The 19,793-nt window shown below is 37.2% G+C and overlaps 1 protein-coding gene across 1 annotated transcript in view; it reads right to left on the bottom strand.

Moving 5' to 3' along the window:
* Nucleotides 1–11,837, bottom strand: part of Phf14 (PHD finger protein 14) — a 150,635-nt gene extending 138,798 nt beyond the window's left edge. Inside the window, exons 1-3 of the mRNA XM_032906939.1 lie at nucleotides 11,423–11,837; nucleotides 10,876–10,986; nucleotides 3,052–3,815 (exon numbers count right to left, since the gene is read on the bottom strand). Of these exons, the coding sequence (XP_032762830.1) occupies nucleotides 3,052–3,815; nucleotides 10,876–10,986; nucleotide 11,423 (876 nt within the window). The 5' untranslated portion in view covers nucleotides 11,424–11,837. The remainder of the gene's footprint in view (nucleotides 1–3,051; nucleotides 3,816–10,875; nucleotides 10,987–11,422) is intronic.
* Between the last annotated feature and the right edge of the window lie 7,956 nt (nucleotides 11,838–19,793).

Below are 19,793 nucleotides of genomic sequence, written 5' to 3' on the forward strand. Positions count from 1 at the left end.
CTCCTTAACAAAGCAAGACTGTCAATTCTACTGACAGAATTTCTTCCATTCATAAAATTTCAACTACAGCTCTAGGTTCCATGTCTTGAAAATGAGAACCATTTTCTGAAAATGTTACACTACCCATCTTTGAAAAACTTAAGTCAGAGATAAATGGGTAGACGAAATGGTATTAGTGACACTCAGAAGTTGCAAAATTAAGGACCGAAAAGAATACAGCCATACTTCAGGGCTGTTATCCAGACTATACTAATTTAAAAACTACCAAGGCAAAAGCCAACAGTCACCAATTTGCAGAAAATGTAACTCATCAAGTGCTTATCCACTCTGAAGCAGTGAAGGCGTGCTCCAGGAAGCTCTCTTGCAGAGAGTGTACAGTAAGGACTATGCTCGTGGTGCTACTGTTGTGCTTCTGCTCTTCTTCTGTGAGTGGGTGAAGTGTTCAAGAAGCTACATAAAAAAGGCCAGTGTTACCAACCTGACAACTTGCCTGTGTCTGTGGTTTTGTGTTTCAAAACCTTTTGAGTGGTTTTGGTTTTGGGTTTTTATGTTTTGTTTTGTTTTAGAATTTCTAAGATTAACTTGAAATTGTAAATGTCAATAGACGTAGTCAATCTAAATGATAATACATGTCTTCAATAACTTTTTAATAAAGGGATCCTCAAGACAAAGTGTTTTAGAAGCACCCTCTATGTGCCTAGGTATGTTGAAGCTAAATGAGTGTGAGTTATAAAATAGCCCTGATCAAAAATTCCCTAAGAAATTCAAAATTGTTGAAGTTTAAGAGCATCATTTACCTATAGACAATCCACATTATTTCTCTGCCAATAGACTTGGCATTGCAACTAAGAAAAGGCTTCCAGGTAGTAACTAAGTATGATATTCTTGTGTATATTTTTAAAGCCACACTTTTAGCTATCTCTACTATGAAATTTTCACTTATAGACAAAAAGGAGAAGTATAAAATTTCAGAAACAAAGTTGTTAACTATAATGAATATTTACTTATCATTATTATTACCCAAAGTAGGTAACTAGAAAGACTGACAAAACCATTGGCCATAAGGCAACAAAAATAAACTTTAAACATCTCTCTTAAAAAACAAGAGCAAAAAAAAAAAAACAAAACAAAACAAAAAACAAAAAACCAAGAGCATATAAATAGAAAACCTAAACTCATAGTAATCTAAACTGATTAATTACTTAAGTAAAATTTGATACTTTAGTTTATCATAATTTAAATCTAATTAAAATCATGAAAATTATTGAGGAGTTAAAATAGATGTGAATACAAAACTGTAACCAAGCTTTAAGCAGGTTGTTCTAGAGAAACTAGCTTTCTACAAGTTATTCTGTGTGGGTACTTTTCTAAGAAACACTTTGGGATCTCATGCCAGAAATATTTCCAGGACACTTAAATATAGATCCCATTATTTACCAGAATATTTCAGTTTTTTACACTAGTACAAGAAAAAAAAAAAAAAACCACTAACCCATATGTGATCCTGAAATGCATTATAAAACTTAGTCTATTAACCAATGTTATCAAGTAGAGGTTATTAAAAAACAACAACTATATTTCTACACATATACAAGTGTCCCTACATATTAACATGATCTTCACCAGAGGTCCTCTCTTATTAAATTACTTCTGTGAATAGTAACCTAAACATGAAAAGTTTGATATACTGTCAAAAGTAAGCTCAGTCAATAGATATAGAATAAGTGTTAAATGTAAAAAACTAAACTGAACAAATGCCAAATCTAAATGCTAACCAATACCCATAAATATGCCAAAACAGCACTAGTAATATAGACAGCTCATGTATAACCTGAAATAGCACCATACTAGGTCCTCACATGAGTTTTCTTTTACCTAAAGAATTAGAATAGCGTTGAAAACAGGCAACATTATTCATAGAAATAAGAGCAACCTAGAAATTAATCAGTGTATACAATGAAAATATAAGCTTTTATTTCATCTCTGCTGACATGAAACCCCTAAGAGTTTGCTATATATTATTCAAGAGAAACAAACCCACAAAATTTATAATAAGCCTAACCAAAATAGTTACTACTCTGAAAACTGTAAGCAGAAAAAATATGAAAAAATAAAGCATAAAGAAAATCTACCAGTTTAAGCTACTTCAATGATATGAAAAACAAAAAAAAAGGTGAAGAAGTAAATTTTGTTGACATAAACACATTAACAGAAATGACATAATTAATACAATTCTACATGTGATGTTACATACATCTACATGTAAGACATCGACTCAATCTTTCTTTTGGAAGGAAAACACATAGGCACACAGACAGAGACACAGATATGTTTAACTGAAGTCTTGAACGTTGCACTCTGGACCAATGGGCAAACCTAACTTGCAGGAGAACTTCAATGGCAGGACTGAGTCAAACTGTTGCTTCAGGATAGAAATGTTTGTTCTATGGGGTAAACGTTTGCTTTTATTTTTACTTCTTTGCAGAGAATTTGTTCATTAAGGATGTGTTAGGGGAAAAAAAGGACATTTTACTGTCACACACATAAACCAAAGATTGGTGACTATACTAAAGACTGCTACAGCTGATAACTAACTTAAACTTTAAGAAAAATCTAAGAGAGAAAAAAAAAGTTATATGTTACCTTCTTCTAATGTATGCAAAAGCCTTATTTTTTATGTAGCTATAGACAAAAAGCTAGGTTTGAAGAAAGACCCTCTACTTTCCTAATGCACTCATTGCCAGTTAGCATCTATGAACAGAGACAAAATAGAAATGGGAATAGAAAACTACCATTTCCCAAGTCTGTAGATATAAAAATGTCTCTCTACATACTTTCCTTGGGAATGGAGAGTACAGATCCTGGAGAATGCTGACAAATAGTGGATAATTAAAAGTTTGTTGACCAAATGAATAAATGTTAAATTTAGGGTGTTCATTCACTCCTACAACTAAATAAAATTTCAAGGAAGCCACTTAATAAAATAAGCACTGATTTAGAAAAATCCCTTTCCCCAGACAGACAGATATCATAAAAATTGGGTTGCTCTACCTCATTACTCTTGCTTTGAGATAGGGTCAGGCTATCATTGGTCAGTTCCTCATCATCAGCACTGTTTCTGCTAAGAACTTTACTCTTCTTCTTCTTGCCACCTGCTTCACTAGCAGGGCTGCTATGGTCTTCATCATTGCCCTCATCATTCTCATCTTCCTCACTCCCACTTCCCTCATCGTCATCATCCTCATTGTCTCCATCACTGCCCTCCTTCTGAGATGCCGATCTCCCCTTTCTCTTTACTACAGTAGGTCTCCAGTCATTGTCATCCTCACTGTCATAATCATCCATATCATTCAGCTCTTCCATGGATACAAAGTCCAAGAGGGGCCGGTTTCGACGAAGATTCCATTTCTTGGGCTCACTGACTTGTTCCTCCGATGAAGTGGTGGTGGTGGGGACAGCAGGAGAGGTAACAGCAGGAGGGCTTGTGGCTGGTGTGGTGCCAGCAGCAGAAGCAGCAGCACTATCAGATACTGTTGCTTTTTCTTTGTCCTTCTCTCTTTCCTTTTCTTTCTCCTTCTCTTTCTCCTTTCTCTTTCTAGGTCTTTCTCCGTTTTCTTCTTCTTCCTTCTTTTCCATTTTAATTAACTGTTTGTCTGATGACATTATTTCCTCTGTAGAATTTCTAAGCTGTTCTTCTTTTACTTTAATATCTTCATTCAGTTCTTCTTCTAAAATGTTTTCCTCAGAATCACTACAGGAACCTTCTCCACTGTCCTTTGAAGGGTCTTCACTTCCATTACCACTCCCTTCAGAATCTGTTAAAAATATGAGAAAAAAAAACCACACATATGTATATACATACACACACACACACAACACTGACACAAATGAAACCACCAAAACTTGTGGATAACTCGCAAAACAATATAAACAAACCCAAGGCAAAAGATGGTAGACACTCCCAACCTCGTTAAATAATAAGCCAACAGAGTTGGTATATGATTTAAGCCAGTATGAACTAATGATGATGAGAAATGAAATGTTAGAAGACCTTAAACATAGCACCACTGATTTATATCAAATAGCTTATAGTAGTATAATGACATAGAGATAACTATTTTCTAAAAGTATGTGTTTAAGAAGCACTTGACTGTAACTTAGTCATAATATAATTTGCTTAGTCTTCCTTTACATCCTCCTTTCATATAATCTGCATACTTATACTAATGTATCACATCTCAAGCAAGAAAATGTTAGCCCTGTAAAGTGTCTATTAAATTTTCTATCTATCAAAACAAGCATAGAAATATTCTATATCATATTTCTATGATAGTCAACTTGTAGCAGATGTTAGATCAGTACAAAGGCAAAAATGGACAATATCAATGGCACATAAAAAATGGAAGATGAAAGAAAATTTCAGTCTTGCTGATTAATAGGATACTGCTTATATCATGTGTCATGTAAACTTTCATAAGTTCTAGCTACTAGATGCTCTTGAATGCTGACAAGGAAATCAATCTGTCCTAAAATGATTAGCTACCTGCTACTGAATAAATAGGCTATGATTATTGAGTAGCTCACGCAAGCCTTTAATTAGTAAGCTGCTTCTATTCCCACCTAGGGCAGCAGAATCCACATCAACCCAGCACTATTCTCTATTCTAATCTTGTCTGCACATAAGCCAACAAATAAAAATTTGAAATATTTGGACAGGAGGATAAATGGAAGTGGAAAAGGAAGAGGGAATAAGGATTTATATACCAACTGTAAAGTCTACAGAAAAACAAATTGTCTGCATCAAACTGTCTAGAATCAAAAAAACAGAAATACTAAAATAGCATAAGGTATTATTGATTCCATACAATTTTAATTTCTATGAATTTAACTTTCTTCGACTTCTAAAATTAAGTAGGAATTGAAGATTCAAAAGTTAATTAGTATAGCTAAATCCCCTCAGAAGCCCCATATGCACGCCTAATAATCACACAGCTGTTAGTCAGCTGACGTAAGAAATGGAAACAACAGAATAACTCAGTGAAATTACTATCAGTCTCAAGACTATCCGCTTATTCAAGAGTGTTATAAAGAAAAACAAAACCACCCTTATTCTAACAATCTTACACAGGGTACAACTACCCAAGCCAATCAATTCCTTAGATCAGACCTCTGGAGCCAGGTATGTGCTTCAATTTGGAAATGTTCACATTTTATGAAAATAATTTGGAATATGTGTAATATACTATATTAATAATACATTAATGCCTAAGGTGCTATTCTACTACCAAATACAATAGTTCAACAGTATAAAGTATAAGTATTTACAGAATATGAGAAATGACACAAATTAACTGTTGGTTTTAAACAGGTTTTGCTATAAAACAAGTCTCCGCCAAAGTTGAGAAATTCTTGTAAATCTCTGAGCTTTTTGGATTTAAAGAGTACGGACTCAATATCATGTCAAAGCAACTGATCTGTTTTCAGCTCAAGAGTTCCATAAATCATTAAGAAAATTTGGATTTTGAAACCACTCATAATAATTAAGCCTAACCTACAAAGAAAAATCAGTCCTAGAAAAATCAGCAATTCTTCCTACAAATTTTTAAACAATGGTCTTCTGAGGAAAAAGTAGATTCCACTAAATACTTCAAAGGCAAGAAGACACTCCTTGTGCACAGAAACTAAAGAACACTAAAACACAAGCAACACTGAAATCAACAAAGCTAAAAAGTAGACATGAAGGACAGGTCCTCTTCTTTAGATCAGTCATCTAGAGGATATTTTGACACAATAAATTACTAGTCACTATATGACTAAAGTTCAGTACTACAGAGTATGGGTTCCTGATGAGAATCCAACTTCTTATTACCTAGGAAACTTTACTTTTGTGATTTCATTTTCAGTGTCAATACTAATGCGGTAATTTTCAAATGTGGAGGTAAACTAATATTCTTTGGTTTGTTTTTGTTTTACAGTCATGTCTCAGCACACTGCAATGTTACGATTCAACTGTTTTTACCTTTCTATTTGTCAATGTATTATTACAAGAACATGACATTCTTCTCCAAATTCAAATACTAATGGGTTGCCCAACCTTTTAGTCACAGAATGTAACATCTTAGTCATAATCTAATCTAACAATACGACCAGGGTCTCAGAAATATAACTTTTTCATAATTAGTCATCTATTTTGGTTAATATTCTCCATACTCATTTGAAGAGCAGAGATACTTATTCATAATCACAAATAGATAATAATCACAATGAAAAAACAAGGTCCACAGCTGGCTATATTTTTAAAGGCTGCAAAAGAAAAGCATTTCTATTTGCACAATGTCAAAAAATACCCCATGCTCCTTTCCAAACTTATTCCATGTGGAAGAAAGAAGGAAGGAAAGCAAAGAAGAAAGGAAAATGAATAGTGTCAATCTATCTTATACATAAGGACAGAGTTAATCTCACATCTACAATGAACTTTTTTTACATTTAAAAATAACGTTAAAATTCAACTCCTATTCCTAATTTAGTTACAGATTTAAAAAAAAAAACCTTCAGAGCACATAGTATGTCAGAATCTCTCAAAGCAACAATCATTTCAACTGTTAAGAAAACTTTTCTTAGTTACAGAATTAACAATATACTTTCAAAGTCCCTTGACAATATTCAGATAATATAAATGTAATAATCAGCAGTCATCAGTGTCATAACAACAATGCTCATTTTTTCTTCATATAAAACAAATACAATCAGTACAATTTAGAGATTTGCAACCATGAAATATAATCTCAATCCAACAATTCCATAAACCTTAGTTATTCTTTTCATAGGTACAGAGCAGCAAGAATTAGCACTATAAATAAACATAGTAAGCAACATACCACTAGTCTTCTGGTTAATCCTGAGTTATCCTGGAGTCACCTTTAACTAATTCTGAAGCCCATCAGTCAACCCAACTCATTCTCTACTGACTCTAGTTACAGATGTGCCACATTTCATTTCCTGGGTAAATTTAAATTAGAGCTTCTCTAATGTGGACAACTCTTTCCCCAAAAGATATGCATGCACTAGTTCCTAAAAACACTGGCAGTCACACAGCAGGTACAACAGGTAGGAAAGACACTACAACACTACAGGAATCAAGTACAAGACAGGGATGCTCTAAACACCATACTATACACTACAGGACAAACCTCCACAACAGAATTAGCCAGCACAAAATGCCAATAGCACCAAGGCATTCTGAGAAAACCACATCTAGAATAAGATCTCCATCTCCTCACTCTTTTCCTTTACTATTTCTTTTACTCTGTCCTATCCCAAATAGAAATAACACTTCCGTGTCACCATACCTTTAACATTTAATATTTCCCTCACAAAATTGTTTTCCTCTAAATATTCTTAGTTCACGCTCCTCCCCTCATCCATCAATGGAATTGATAACATATCAATCTGGTCTAAACTAATCCTTTCTCCTGCCTGGAACTATACACAGAATCAACCACCGCTGTATTACTCATTATTTAGTAATTGCAATCTAATGACTCCTTTGTGATTTCACCATAATGTTTGGAAAAGTACTGAGTGAAATGCTAATGAATATAATATGAACAGTTTAAGCAAAAAGCACCACCGAAAGGAACTACAAACACCTCAACCTGATTCTTCTAGGCAAAATGGCTTCACTATCTATACAATCCATAAAGACCTAGTTAATCCACTTTGCTTTATGTAGCAAAGAAAGGGAGAAAGGTCAGGACACCACCAATATATATTGTTAATAACATTACTAACTGCTCACATCTTCAAAAGCATTCAATTTAGATAAAAAATAATTATTCCTAACCATAGGCACAAATTAAATAAAATATTTTATTTAAGCTAAACCATGTACTTTCCAATATTCGGCTGGTTTAGAACTACAAAAATTAGTCATTGGTACATGGTTCCACCAAACATTTCCACAGATAATTCTTCTGGAGATCACTATTGTAATTGTAACCGTGCCCTAACTTAGGGCACATTTATTTTTTTGTCCTCAACCAACTCTGAGAGGAAATAGTGCTGATCTAGCATATGTCAGAATCTGAGCTATGAGCACCGACACACCTGAGTCAAGGTAAAAAAGAAGACTCACCTGCCATTGACTATTATTTTAAATAAAACTATTACTCTTTTTCACAGTAACATGCAAAAACTACAAAAACAAACTTGTGACCTGAAGTCTTAGCTCATGTACACTTGCCAGGAAGCAGGGCAGTAAACAACTGGGGACTATATGATAGAAGAGGTGACAAATAGTATGGATTTTTGAGTCCTCTTAGGGGTCATCATTAGCCAAATATAACATCAATAATTAGTATATATAAAGATCTGGAATCTTGACTTGGCTTAATATCATATATTCTTTTTAAGGTAGCTTATAAACTTATCTCTGGACTATTTCATCTCTCATAAAGAGAAATGTCTATGAATGACCCCACCTCAATAAACAAAAAGATAAATCTATCAAACCAGGACTTACTGAAACAAAACCATTTTTGAACATTTAAAGAAAGTAAATGGTGCAGTTTGTTTCATTAATTCCTATCTTCTAAATGGTAACAATATTTTGTCAGTTTAAAAGCTCACTGATAGGCCAGTACTACATTTTAGCAAAGAATACTCCTGGTAGTCATCCCTAAGAAGACATTTACCTCTTTTCCTTTTCCTTTCTTTTCCTTTTTTGAAAGTATCAAATACTAGTGAATCAACTACATAGGAGATAAAGAGCTGCAAAGTAAAGGTTAGAAAACAGTTAATCCAGGTAATTTTATCAAGTGTTGACTGCTGGAATGAACTCATCGGGCCCCACAATTGCCAGGCCATTTTGATTTGAGATTTTATCAATCCTTTCTTAGTATCTAAACAATGGAAAGATTTTTGTAGTCAGACCCACTGGATATCAGTCTCTGAAGAGCCTCATGAACAGTCCTTTAAACTCAGTACCTCTATGACTGTAAAGGAGTAGCTCCTTAATGAGCTATCAGAAAAGCTAAATGAGATTCCGTAGCAAATCATTATGCAAATTCTGTTTGCTGACACTGTTAATAGTAACACAATACCAAGTGATTTTTTCATCATCATCATCATCATCATCATCATCATCATTATTATTATTATTATTATTATTATACAGTAAAACAAAAGCATTGCTTTGAGTTGCCCCCCCCCTCTCTCTTTTTAATGAACTCACCCTCTGAAACTGTGAGCCCTGATCAACTCTTTTCTCCTGAGAGTTGCCATGGCCATAATGTTTTGTAATGGCCATAGACAAATGACTAAGACAGAGGCTCTGGCTTCTTTGCTTTGGTTACATTTCTGAATGCATCATTTTTCCTTACTCCAACAACATATCATTAAATCATTGGGTTTTTTTCTTTCATCTTTATTAACTTGGGTATTTCTTATTTACATTTCTATTGTTATTCCCTTTCCCGGTTTCCAGGCCAACATCTCCCTAACCCCTCCTTCTCCCCTTCTATATGGGCTTCCCCTCCCCATCCTCCCCCCATTACTGCCCTCCCCCCAACAATCACGTTCACTGGGGGTCCAGCCTTGGCAGGACCAAGGGCTTCCCCTTCCACTGGTGCTCTTACTAGGCTATTCATTGCTACCTATGAGGTTGGAGCCCAGGGTCAGTCCATGTAGTCTTTGGGTAGTGGCTTAGTCCTTGGAAGCTCTGGTTGGTTGGCATTGTTGTTCATGCCAACCAAGTGATTTTTTTTGTTTGTTTTTTATCTGTGTAGCCCTGGCTGGCTTTGAACTCAGAGTTCCTCCCAGGTGCCAGGATTAAAGACATGTGCCACCACTGCCTGGCTGATACAAACTAATTTCATCTCTTCTCACCACCTTTAGAGACAGAGAGAGAGGAGAGAGTTGGAGAAAGGGAGCAAGATGTTTCAAATTCTCAAACTGCATGATGGGGTATTAAAACATGTCAGAGGGGTTGGTGCATGATGGGATATTAAAACATGTCAGAGGGGCTGGAAGTATAGTCTAGCAGCAGAGCGTATAAAAGGCCCTGAGTATGCTCCCAGTGCTTCAAGAACCCATGGAAGGGATGAAATTAGAAAGGCTTTTATTTTACACACTATCTAAATGTTCATCAATGGGAGAGAAATACAAAACCTTCTCAATGTTCAGATGTTCACTGATGTTTTACAGCTATAACAGCCCATATGATTTTCTCAGACTGCTTTAACTGAAACTTAACATATTAAGTATACATTAAGTATACAGAAGAAATGCATAAAGAAAAATCATAATATTTTCTTTCTGCTTTTAAAGTATGTGAACATACAAGTTCATCATCTCTTCACATCACCAACTACAATATAAGCAAGCACAAATAATTTACTCAAGGCACTGTACCTGCTGTGTTACAGAACAAAGTTTCCTTGGATTTTATTCTGTCAGAGCTGGTGCACAAAAAGAAATCCCCTAAGTATGCCAAGGGGGCCAATATGGGAATAACACTGTTCAAGGTTACTATGCTCTATATTATTCATATATACTCTTCTACATCTGGGGTACCTCGAGTCTTCATTCGGATATATAGGCATAAATATATTTTAGGGTATAGAAGGGGAAAATGTTTCTACATTTAGAATAGGGTCCCTCCCTATCAGCTAATCATCTGAGTAAATATGGACAGGAAGCAGAAGCTATAATGAAAGGATCTTAGGGAAATGTGAGAAATTAAATGATCAAAATAAATGGTTTGTGTGCTTTTACTGTAAATGAACATTTTAATTAAAACTGGTTCAAAAAATAAAAAGTTAAAAATGCAGTGAACGGCAGAAAGCTTCGAGAGGGATAGAGAAAGAAAACATTTACCTGAAGCATCTCCAACTTTAAAATCACTGTCATCTGAACTATCATAATCAAGAGCTTCCAGGAGAGAAGCGGCCAAAGGCTTCACCTGCCTCCTCTTGGAGCTGCGATCCACTGTTAAAGAGAAAATAGTACAATCATTTTACAATCTCACCAAACAGGGAGAACTGTGATGCTAAGGGAGATAGAAATGACTTCGTGCAGGGAATCACTAATTGACTTCTCCACAGTGTGATCGTGGGGGAAAGTTGGGTTTGGGGACGCTGGTTGCAGAAGGCCTGGTTGCCCCTGAGGTAAGGCCAAGACCACTTCGAACAGCCCAAATCCTCGCCTAACTTCTAGGACTACTCGGCAATCCCTCATTCAGACACCACAATGTACAGAAACATTCGGCCACCACATCTCAGAAGCCAGAGCTCACTCCAAGGGACCACGGAACAGCTTCTATCAAGGGTCTGTCTGTCCTGGAGAACCCATCCAACCCTCCCTGCTCCACAAAGCGTGACTGGAAAGAAAAGTCGAGAGGGGCTGAGGCCTCGGATACACTTACTAAGGAATCCGTGAGGTGGTCGTTTGGAGACCTAGGGAAGGATGCGGGAGGCAAGGTAGCAGGGACGCGCAGAGGGCCAAGGAGACAAATCGGAGAGCAGCTATTTAGGCAGGGCGGTGCGCCGACCGAGCTGGGGCGACCCCGGGGGCGGGCTACCGTCCCTCCCCCCGCCCCACGCCCGCCCGGCGCCACTTCCCCTGCGCTCCCTGGCCAGGGGCGCCAGGCCGGAACCGGCCGCCCTGCGAGAGGAAATGCCCCGGTAAAAACTGGAAATAAAAAGAAAACTTTTATTAGCCTGCACCAGAAGCAACAAAAAAGACCCAGAATTTCCAGTCGAGGGCCGACTGTCAGAGACAATAGGGAGAAGAACGACCCGGATACAGCTCTGCCAAGAAGGAAGTAAAAACTGTAGACGAAACCGGCCGCCAGCAACTGAAGCTGAGTGCGCGTGCGCAGACTCGGTCCCTCGCCGGAGAAAGCCGAAACCAACCGAGTTAAGTTGACTGGAACTCAATAACTTTAAGAAGGATCAGAGGGCTCTCTGGCAGCCTGGGAAGCTCTGCCCACAGCCTAGGGAAACATAGACCTCCCTGAAACCATTCCCCATCACCTTCCAGTTACGTAAGATCAATTATTGATTCTGGTTTATGTTTGGAATCTTAAAGAACTATTAAAAACTATAACTGGTATCTATAACCTCCCACCACCTACTGCTTCAGTGAATTGCTTTTCCTTAAGTAGAAATGTCCAAAAATGTGTTTCCTGGCAAAGGTTTGTAAATGAGAATGTTATGTCACATACAAAAAGAAGGTATTATTATTATTATTATTATTATTATTATTATTATTAAGTTTATTTTGTTTTATGGTTATGGGTGTTTGATGTGCTTGTATGTCTGTGTGAGGATGTCAGAACTTCTGGAAATGGAGTTACAGAAAGTTGTGAGCTACCATAAGGGTGCTGGATCCTCTGGAAGAGCAGCCAGTGCTATTAGCCACTGAGATATCTCTCCAGCCTGAGTTTTTATTAAGTAAGATTCTAATCATAATGACTAATTTCTTTTACATGACCTGGGAGTTTGTTTCTTGATGGACAAGCTATTCCTCTGTCCTGAAGACAAGTTGTCCTGACTAAAACTCTGCCTAATCTGTTAAATCCTATGCATAAGCCTCTTAAACTACAAGGACCATTATGATATGGAATAGATTAGATGTGCTCCCCTATGCCTGCTAAATGCTACCCTAAGCTCTGAATGCCAATTCCTAGAATGAAGCTGTGTGTGCTAAAGCTGATTGGTTAAAACTGCAGTGATGTGGAAAAGCTGGAATATTATCAATCTAGACCTTAATTGCAAATTATCCTGTCTATGTTTTGCCTACTAAATAGTTATTCTTTGGCCACCTCTGTGTCAGATCTAACATTGTGTGACTAGCAGTTGAAAATCTTTTGGAATGAGCTAACTTAACAAAACCCTAGTATTGCACCAGTCAAAGGGATAAGAGTGTTGTCAGTGAGAATCCAACAGAGTTCTGTCCATCTTGCCATAACCCACCTACCTGATACATCCACCAGAGTAGTTGAAAAGTGTTGATTGAAAAGTGACTTTCTTCTATTACAATAAAAAGTTGATGAGATTACTACCTCATTGAACATAGCATTTAGAAGGATCCAAATCTGTGTTCCCAGTATGGCCACTCACATTTAGTCCTCTCTCAAGAGAGAGCTATGTGTTAGCATGCTCGTTATATGTAAAAGTTACATCAGAGTTGAATTAGTGTTTGAAGAGTATTCATCTCACAGAGAAAATGTAACCATTTCAATTTGCACAAGTTAATCCATTAATTGATGTATGGGGGAGACAATACCTCAACTAGATATCTTATCTCACCAAGTAAAAACTCCAGTGCTGAGAATGGGTTACCTCCTGTTGAGTCACTGGCTGGGTTCCATACAACCTTTCAAACAGCACAAACGATTACTTGCTCTCTACAACCTGATAATAAGTTCCTATTGCTGAAGACACATTTTACTATGTTATTGAACATAGACACATTAAGCTAGTACTCAATTAGAAGCTGCACCCCTAATGGCTACTGTTAAGGTGCTCTGCACACTACCAGAGGAGGAGAAAGGTGATTATCAATAGCACCCAACCACAAACAAAAGCAACCTGCCTCCAAGATATGCTGGTGCAACAGTGGCACAAAGGATATAGGAGTAACCAACCACTTTCTGATTGGAAGACATCCATATAAATAAACTAAAAAAAACATAACACAACTATGGCAAAATTCCTCTCACAAGCATATTGTAGTTTATTTCCTTTGTTTTTTGAAGGTCAGTCTTGCCCATTAGTAGTCTAGCCTAATCGTGAAGTCATATTATCCTGTTACAACCTATAAAGTACTAGGATTACAGGAATATGCCACCATGTTCATTTTGGTAAGTTTCTCAGGGTGTGTATCTATACCAGCAGAAAATAGTACCCGGTATCAAGTTACAAAAATTGTTTAAGATTATTTTTAAGTGCATTAAAAATGAGGGAAATATGCACTCCATGGGGCAGTCATTCAGCAACTTCAGATGCCACATCCTATCCTAAAGAAGCTATTAAAATATTATCATCTGCAGCAGTCTTAGCAGTTTTTGAGCTACTCTTATATTAGACAAAGGCTTGAATGAAATCGATTAAATTCATTCATTTATTCCACAAATATATGTTGAATGTCAGCATGTTTAGCATGAAAAATGAAATGTTTTGAAATGTGAGTGAAATTTGTAGACATCAAATCACTAAATGCAATGAGGAGTTAACTCTTCAAAGATACTTCACTACAACATATTTAGTAAATACCATATACAGCAATTTAGGGAATGTACCTTATGAAAAATAATTATTGTCTTTTCCCAGCCACAGTTTAAGATACAGCTGAATATATAATCAAGTAAATTACTGTTTGTTACTCTGGACAACCAAAGAAAGAATACACACGCTATGAGGGGAGGAAACACAAAGGAAAAGCATTCTAGAGGAATTGATATTTCTACTCAAACGCAAAAATGTTAAGTATGTAGCTAAACTGTGGTGGGGGTCAAGAGTGAAGGGAGATATTTTTTTAAAAAACAGAAATTTCCAGGGCTAAGAGCATGTCGAAACTAAAAATCTGATTGTTTGAATAATAAAAAGGAAATAAAATTTTATCCTTTGAAAGATTTATTTGATATGGTTTGGCTCAAAACACAGGGAGAATGTTATTGCCAATAAAATGAAGGCATTGTAGTAAGAAATAACTAGTTAAATTATCACATGTGATCATCTAAAATAAAATGCCTGTTGATCACAGTCAATGGGGAAACCTGCACTTCTTATAATAGACCATCAAGATGGAGCAAAAAATAAATGGCCTGGGATGAACTAGAAAGCAGCTCCAAGAACAGCCAATACATGTGGGAAGATGTCACAGGTGAGGCAGGCACAAGATAGAAAGAGGCCTGTCATTGGATGAGAAGGGAGGATGGGTAGGAGAAAAGTTTGAAGGAAGAGGAGGAGACTGGAATGGAAAGGAAGAGGAGAGAGGAGGGAGAGGGAGAGAAGCTGTGGCAGGACAATATGGCAGGTGACGTTAAGATTCCACGCTGTACCTTCACAGTTTATTACGGATGTTTTTAAGGGATGGATGTGTATTGGGTTTTGTATGTTTAGGTGGGCAATTATATCTTATCAATTGGGTCAAAGGTTATTTTGTTGTATGGTTTTTTTCATGTGTAGATTTAAGTGTAATGGAATGTGGGGAGGCTGGTCTAGGCCGCTACGGAGTTGGGATGTGTGTTTCGGGCATGGAAACCTGCCTTGGGAACTAGATAGGTAGAGAGATTGCTCAGAGAGAGACCTTCGGCCGTGTGATATGGGATGGAGCAAAGCAGGTGAGAGGATTTGCTGACTGAGAATTAAGATATCCAGCAGATATCTTGGGGCACTGCAGTGCCAGACCTAAGGGGAGTAAAAGACAACCTTACTTTTTTTTATTTTTTATATTTTTGCAACAACAAATACATATATTTAAATATAATAAATATTAATGTGTATTTAAATATTATATGTATGTATTTATGTACGTATGTATGTATGTGTATGTGTGTGTCTGTGTGATGAGCAAAAGTCCAGAGTTACAAATTCATGCCTCAAAACTTGTGTCAAGAAATACAGCTTCTTTGTTACTCAAAACTAGGATTTCTCAGTGTAGGCATTATGGATACTTTGGGCTAGATAATGTGGTGTAGAAGGTGGCTTGTGTCTGTAAGATGATCCAGCTTTTTCCTTCTCCCAACTACATGCCCAAGCAGCTCACCTTCCATTCAAGCTGTGATAACTAAAAATGTAGCCATGGTTTGCCAAATGTCCTTTGGAAATCAAACTCAACAGCTGTAACCTTATTCAAGCCTCTGAAAATCATTGCTCTAGTGAAATCACTGAGAAATGCCAACAGCCAGTGACCTTGAATCCACAGGCTGAAATTTTAGAGACATGTGTGAGCATTGAGAATATTGATTGGTAAGGAGGCTGTCTGAAGAATTGAGAATAGGCTGCAATATCAAAGACCTCTCTTTGTCAGTGTAATTAGACCTTTCCTTTTTGTTGAAATTGGACTCATCTCTATCCTGTTCATCTATATGACAGGTCTCAGAGTCTTCTAGAAATGGGACTGCAGATGTGATTTGTGTTTGGCGCTAAGAAGAGATTTGGAAACAGAAGCTGATAGTAGCTAATTACCTGTAGTGTAGCAGCAAGCTGTATGTAATATAGGGATGCCTGTCTTATTGAAAACATCCTAATGCAGGGACTTTTCTAAGTTATAAGACTTATCAAAGGTTGTTATGCTGGAGAGCTTCATGTCACTTTGGCACAAGCTAGAGTCATCAGGGAGAAGGAAGTCTCAATTGAGAAAATGCCTCCATATGATTGGGCCAACTGAGCTGGTAGTCCTGGGTTCTATAAGAAAGCAGGCTAAGCAAGCTATATGCGGCAAGTCAGTATAGCATTCCTTCATGGCTTTGCATCAGCTCTTGCTTCCTGTTTCCTGCCCTGTTTGATTTCCTCTCTTCTTGCATCGATATACTATGGTCTGGAAGCATAAGCCAAATGAACCCTTTCATCAATCACTTGCTTTGATCATGGGTTTCATCATACCCAGAAGCAGCAATTTCTTGGTTCTCTGGCTTTGTCTCTGGCTTGTACTTGTGGTCAGGCTTAAGTATCTAGGAAGCTGTTTGAAGGTACAGAGACTTGGTGAACAATTCCAGAAACACTCTCAGATGCTGATAGATTTTGCATCTTCAATGGTACTAAAAAAAAAAATCCCAGCTTAGTATTTAAGCTTTATAAAGCTTTCTTCTTTATGGCCAATAGAAAAAAAATTGTACCACATTTTCTACCATTTGCAAGGAGGATGACCCTTCCTTCAGGGTCCATCCAAATGTGTTTCATTTCCTCATGAGTCGTTATAAAAGGTAAATATTTAAATATTTACCTACCTGTGTCTATGATTACCTGCATATGTATGGTATATTAATAGGATTGACTTGGATGTCCCTATTGCCACAAACTATTTCTTAAGGACATCTACGCTGTTTCTATCGTACTCTAAAAAGTATTTCATTCAGCTCCAATTCCAAAGCCACTTCACATTTTCAGGCATCTCTTGCAAGAGTGTCCAATATATGATACCAATATCTACACCAGCTTTCTAAGAATGCCATAAAATCACTTCAAAGTGGGTGTCCGAAGATGAGAAATTATTTTCCCATAGCTCTAGAGGTCACTGGTCTGAGATGAAGAAGTAAACAAACCCAATCTCCCTCACAGCCGCTGCAGGATGATCTATTTTTTGTCTCTTCTAGATCCTAGTGGCTCTGGTGTTTCTGGGCTTCAAACAACAAGTGTAATCTCTTATTCTCTCATTATATATATATATATATATATATATATATATATATATATATCACCTTCTTGTAAGAATACTAAGCATTTGATGATGTAGAACTTATCTTACTACAATGTGGCCTTATTAAATTAAGTACAACAGCAAGTACCCTGATTTCCCAAGGAAGTTCACATTAGGAGGTTCTGTGTCTTCATGGATTTGAGGGATGAATAATCAACCCACATACTGTAAGTTTGTACAGATAAATACAATCTACATCATCTGACACCAACTAACTCTATTAGGTCTGGAAATGAAAGCCTGAAAAACTTAAGTAAATTTATGCTAATTTTACTAGGGTTTCATGGTTTGAGAAAGCTGATAGTCATTCTGGTTGAGTTACAGAAAGAATAAGCTCATTCTTTTCATGCTTTCTCTTTATTTATGTGTATTTTTATTTTATGTGTATATGTATGAATGCATGCCACATATGTGCAAGTACCGCTGGAAGGAAAAGAAGTCATTGGATCGTATAACTGGAGTACATGCAGCTGTACTCTCCCAGGGTGGGTGCTGGATCCACTGCAAGAGCAGCAAGAGCTCTTAACTTCTGAGCTTTTATTTGCCTGATACAATTGTCGTCTCCCAGGCTAACAGTCTGCTAACCTAGGCCTAGTTCTGGAAGCTTCTAGTTGCCATAGAATCTTATTTGGGCCTAGAATGTTTTCAGCCTCTGAGACTTACTGCTAAATAAACTCACCCTTTCTTGTTCTTTCTGAACTCTGGCTGGCTAGTTAAACTCAAAATTCCTCTCCAAGATGATTGATGCAATCTGGCTTCTTGTCTCTTGGCTTCTGACTGAATTGCTCTGACTGACCTCAAACAAACTCTAGCAATCTGTTCTGATCTTCTGTTCCTCTCATTCTCTGGCTCCTTCTGTCTTCATCTGTGTCCCTGTGTCTAGCTGTTCTCTCTTCAGCCTGTCTCTGTAAAACTCTCCCAGTAAAACCGCCTCCTCTCTCTCACTACACCTCTCCCCCAAGTACCTTCCCTTTCTTCTCTCTTCTCATGAGTTGGGCATATCCTATTCTGCCAAATATTTCTGTGATTTGTTATTTTGTCTGCCACTCAATTAGACATCACTTTCAAACATGGGTGCTTCCTCCTAGAAACTAACTTTACTTCCATTATTTAGGATTGAAGGTGAGTACTACAGGTCTGTTTGTATTCTAGCCAGAGTAGCCATGTTGCTAGATTAAAAATCCCTCTACATGGTCCCTTTTCTGTTAAAATAAAACAACAACAACAACAACAAAAACAACACTGCCATCTCTTCAGTTCCAATGATTTAACCTCACTGTGTGCCAACTGTGTTATATGTATTATCATTTATTGTGATTTGCTTCTTAGCTGTCCACCAAAAGCTCATGGATTGAGAGTCTGGCCCCTAAAGCAGCAGTGTTGACAGTCTTTAGGAGGCAATTGGATCATGAGTGAATTAATCCATTTATAATTCATAGCACCCATGGGTGTGAGGCATGGAGGAACCGTGTTAAAAGAATGAGAACTCTTTGCTTCCTGACCACCATAAATTGAGCAGCTTTCTTCTATCACACAATTCTCCATGGTATACTGAGTTACGTGAGACCCAAGGGCAGCAGAATCAAGTGAAGGGAACTTAGATTGAGACCTCAGAACCATAAGAACATTTGCTCTTATTAACTGATTATTTTAGGTACTTTTCTCACAGTGACAGGAAACTCAGAAAATGTAATTTTACCCATAATAAAGACCTTAAAAATGAACCTTTATTTTTAGTGTATTTTGCCTACATATATGTCTATTTACTAGGATACTGAAATTAATAAAAAAATAAAGAGGAATATATGTAGTATGTGGTGCTAGATTGTTTAAGCAACTGTGGAAAGGTAAGAATTAGATTATCATGCAAGCCCCAGACAATCTCAATACACACAAAGTGGAGGAGCTCACATTGCTTGAGTTCTAAATGTACTCCAAAGGTACTCATTTGAGTTATGAAAAGAGTATGTGGCCTAACAACAGACACAGAAATCAGTGGAGTGTTATAGAGAACCTACAAAGACTCTCTCAGGTCTGTCATCCAGTGGTTTTCTTTCACTTCTAAAAAGCAAAACAACAAAGTTTTAAAAACTACACTTGATAAGCATGGTGGCTTGTGCTTCTAACCCCATCACTCAGAAGTGTGATGCAGGAGGATTGCAAGAAGACTCAAACCAGCCTGGACCACAGTTAGTCCAGGTCAGTTTGCACTACAGAATAAGACCCTGTCCCCCAAACAAAGAAAAGTCTACCCAACCCTTCGGAGACAGTTTCTCTTCTACCCATGGTACACTTCGAATCTGTTATACAGCTCATTCTGGCATTGAACGCCGATTGTCCTTGTACCTCCCAAGTGCTGGGACTATTTC

Source organism: Rattus rattus, chromosome 6 (genome assembly GCF_011064425.1).
Source record: "Rattus rattus isolate New Zealand chromosome 6, Rrattus_CSIRO_v1, whole genome shotgun sequence".
Taxonomy (NCBI): domain Eukaryota; kingdom Metazoa; phylum Chordata; class Mammalia; order Rodentia; family Muridae; genus Rattus; species Rattus rattus.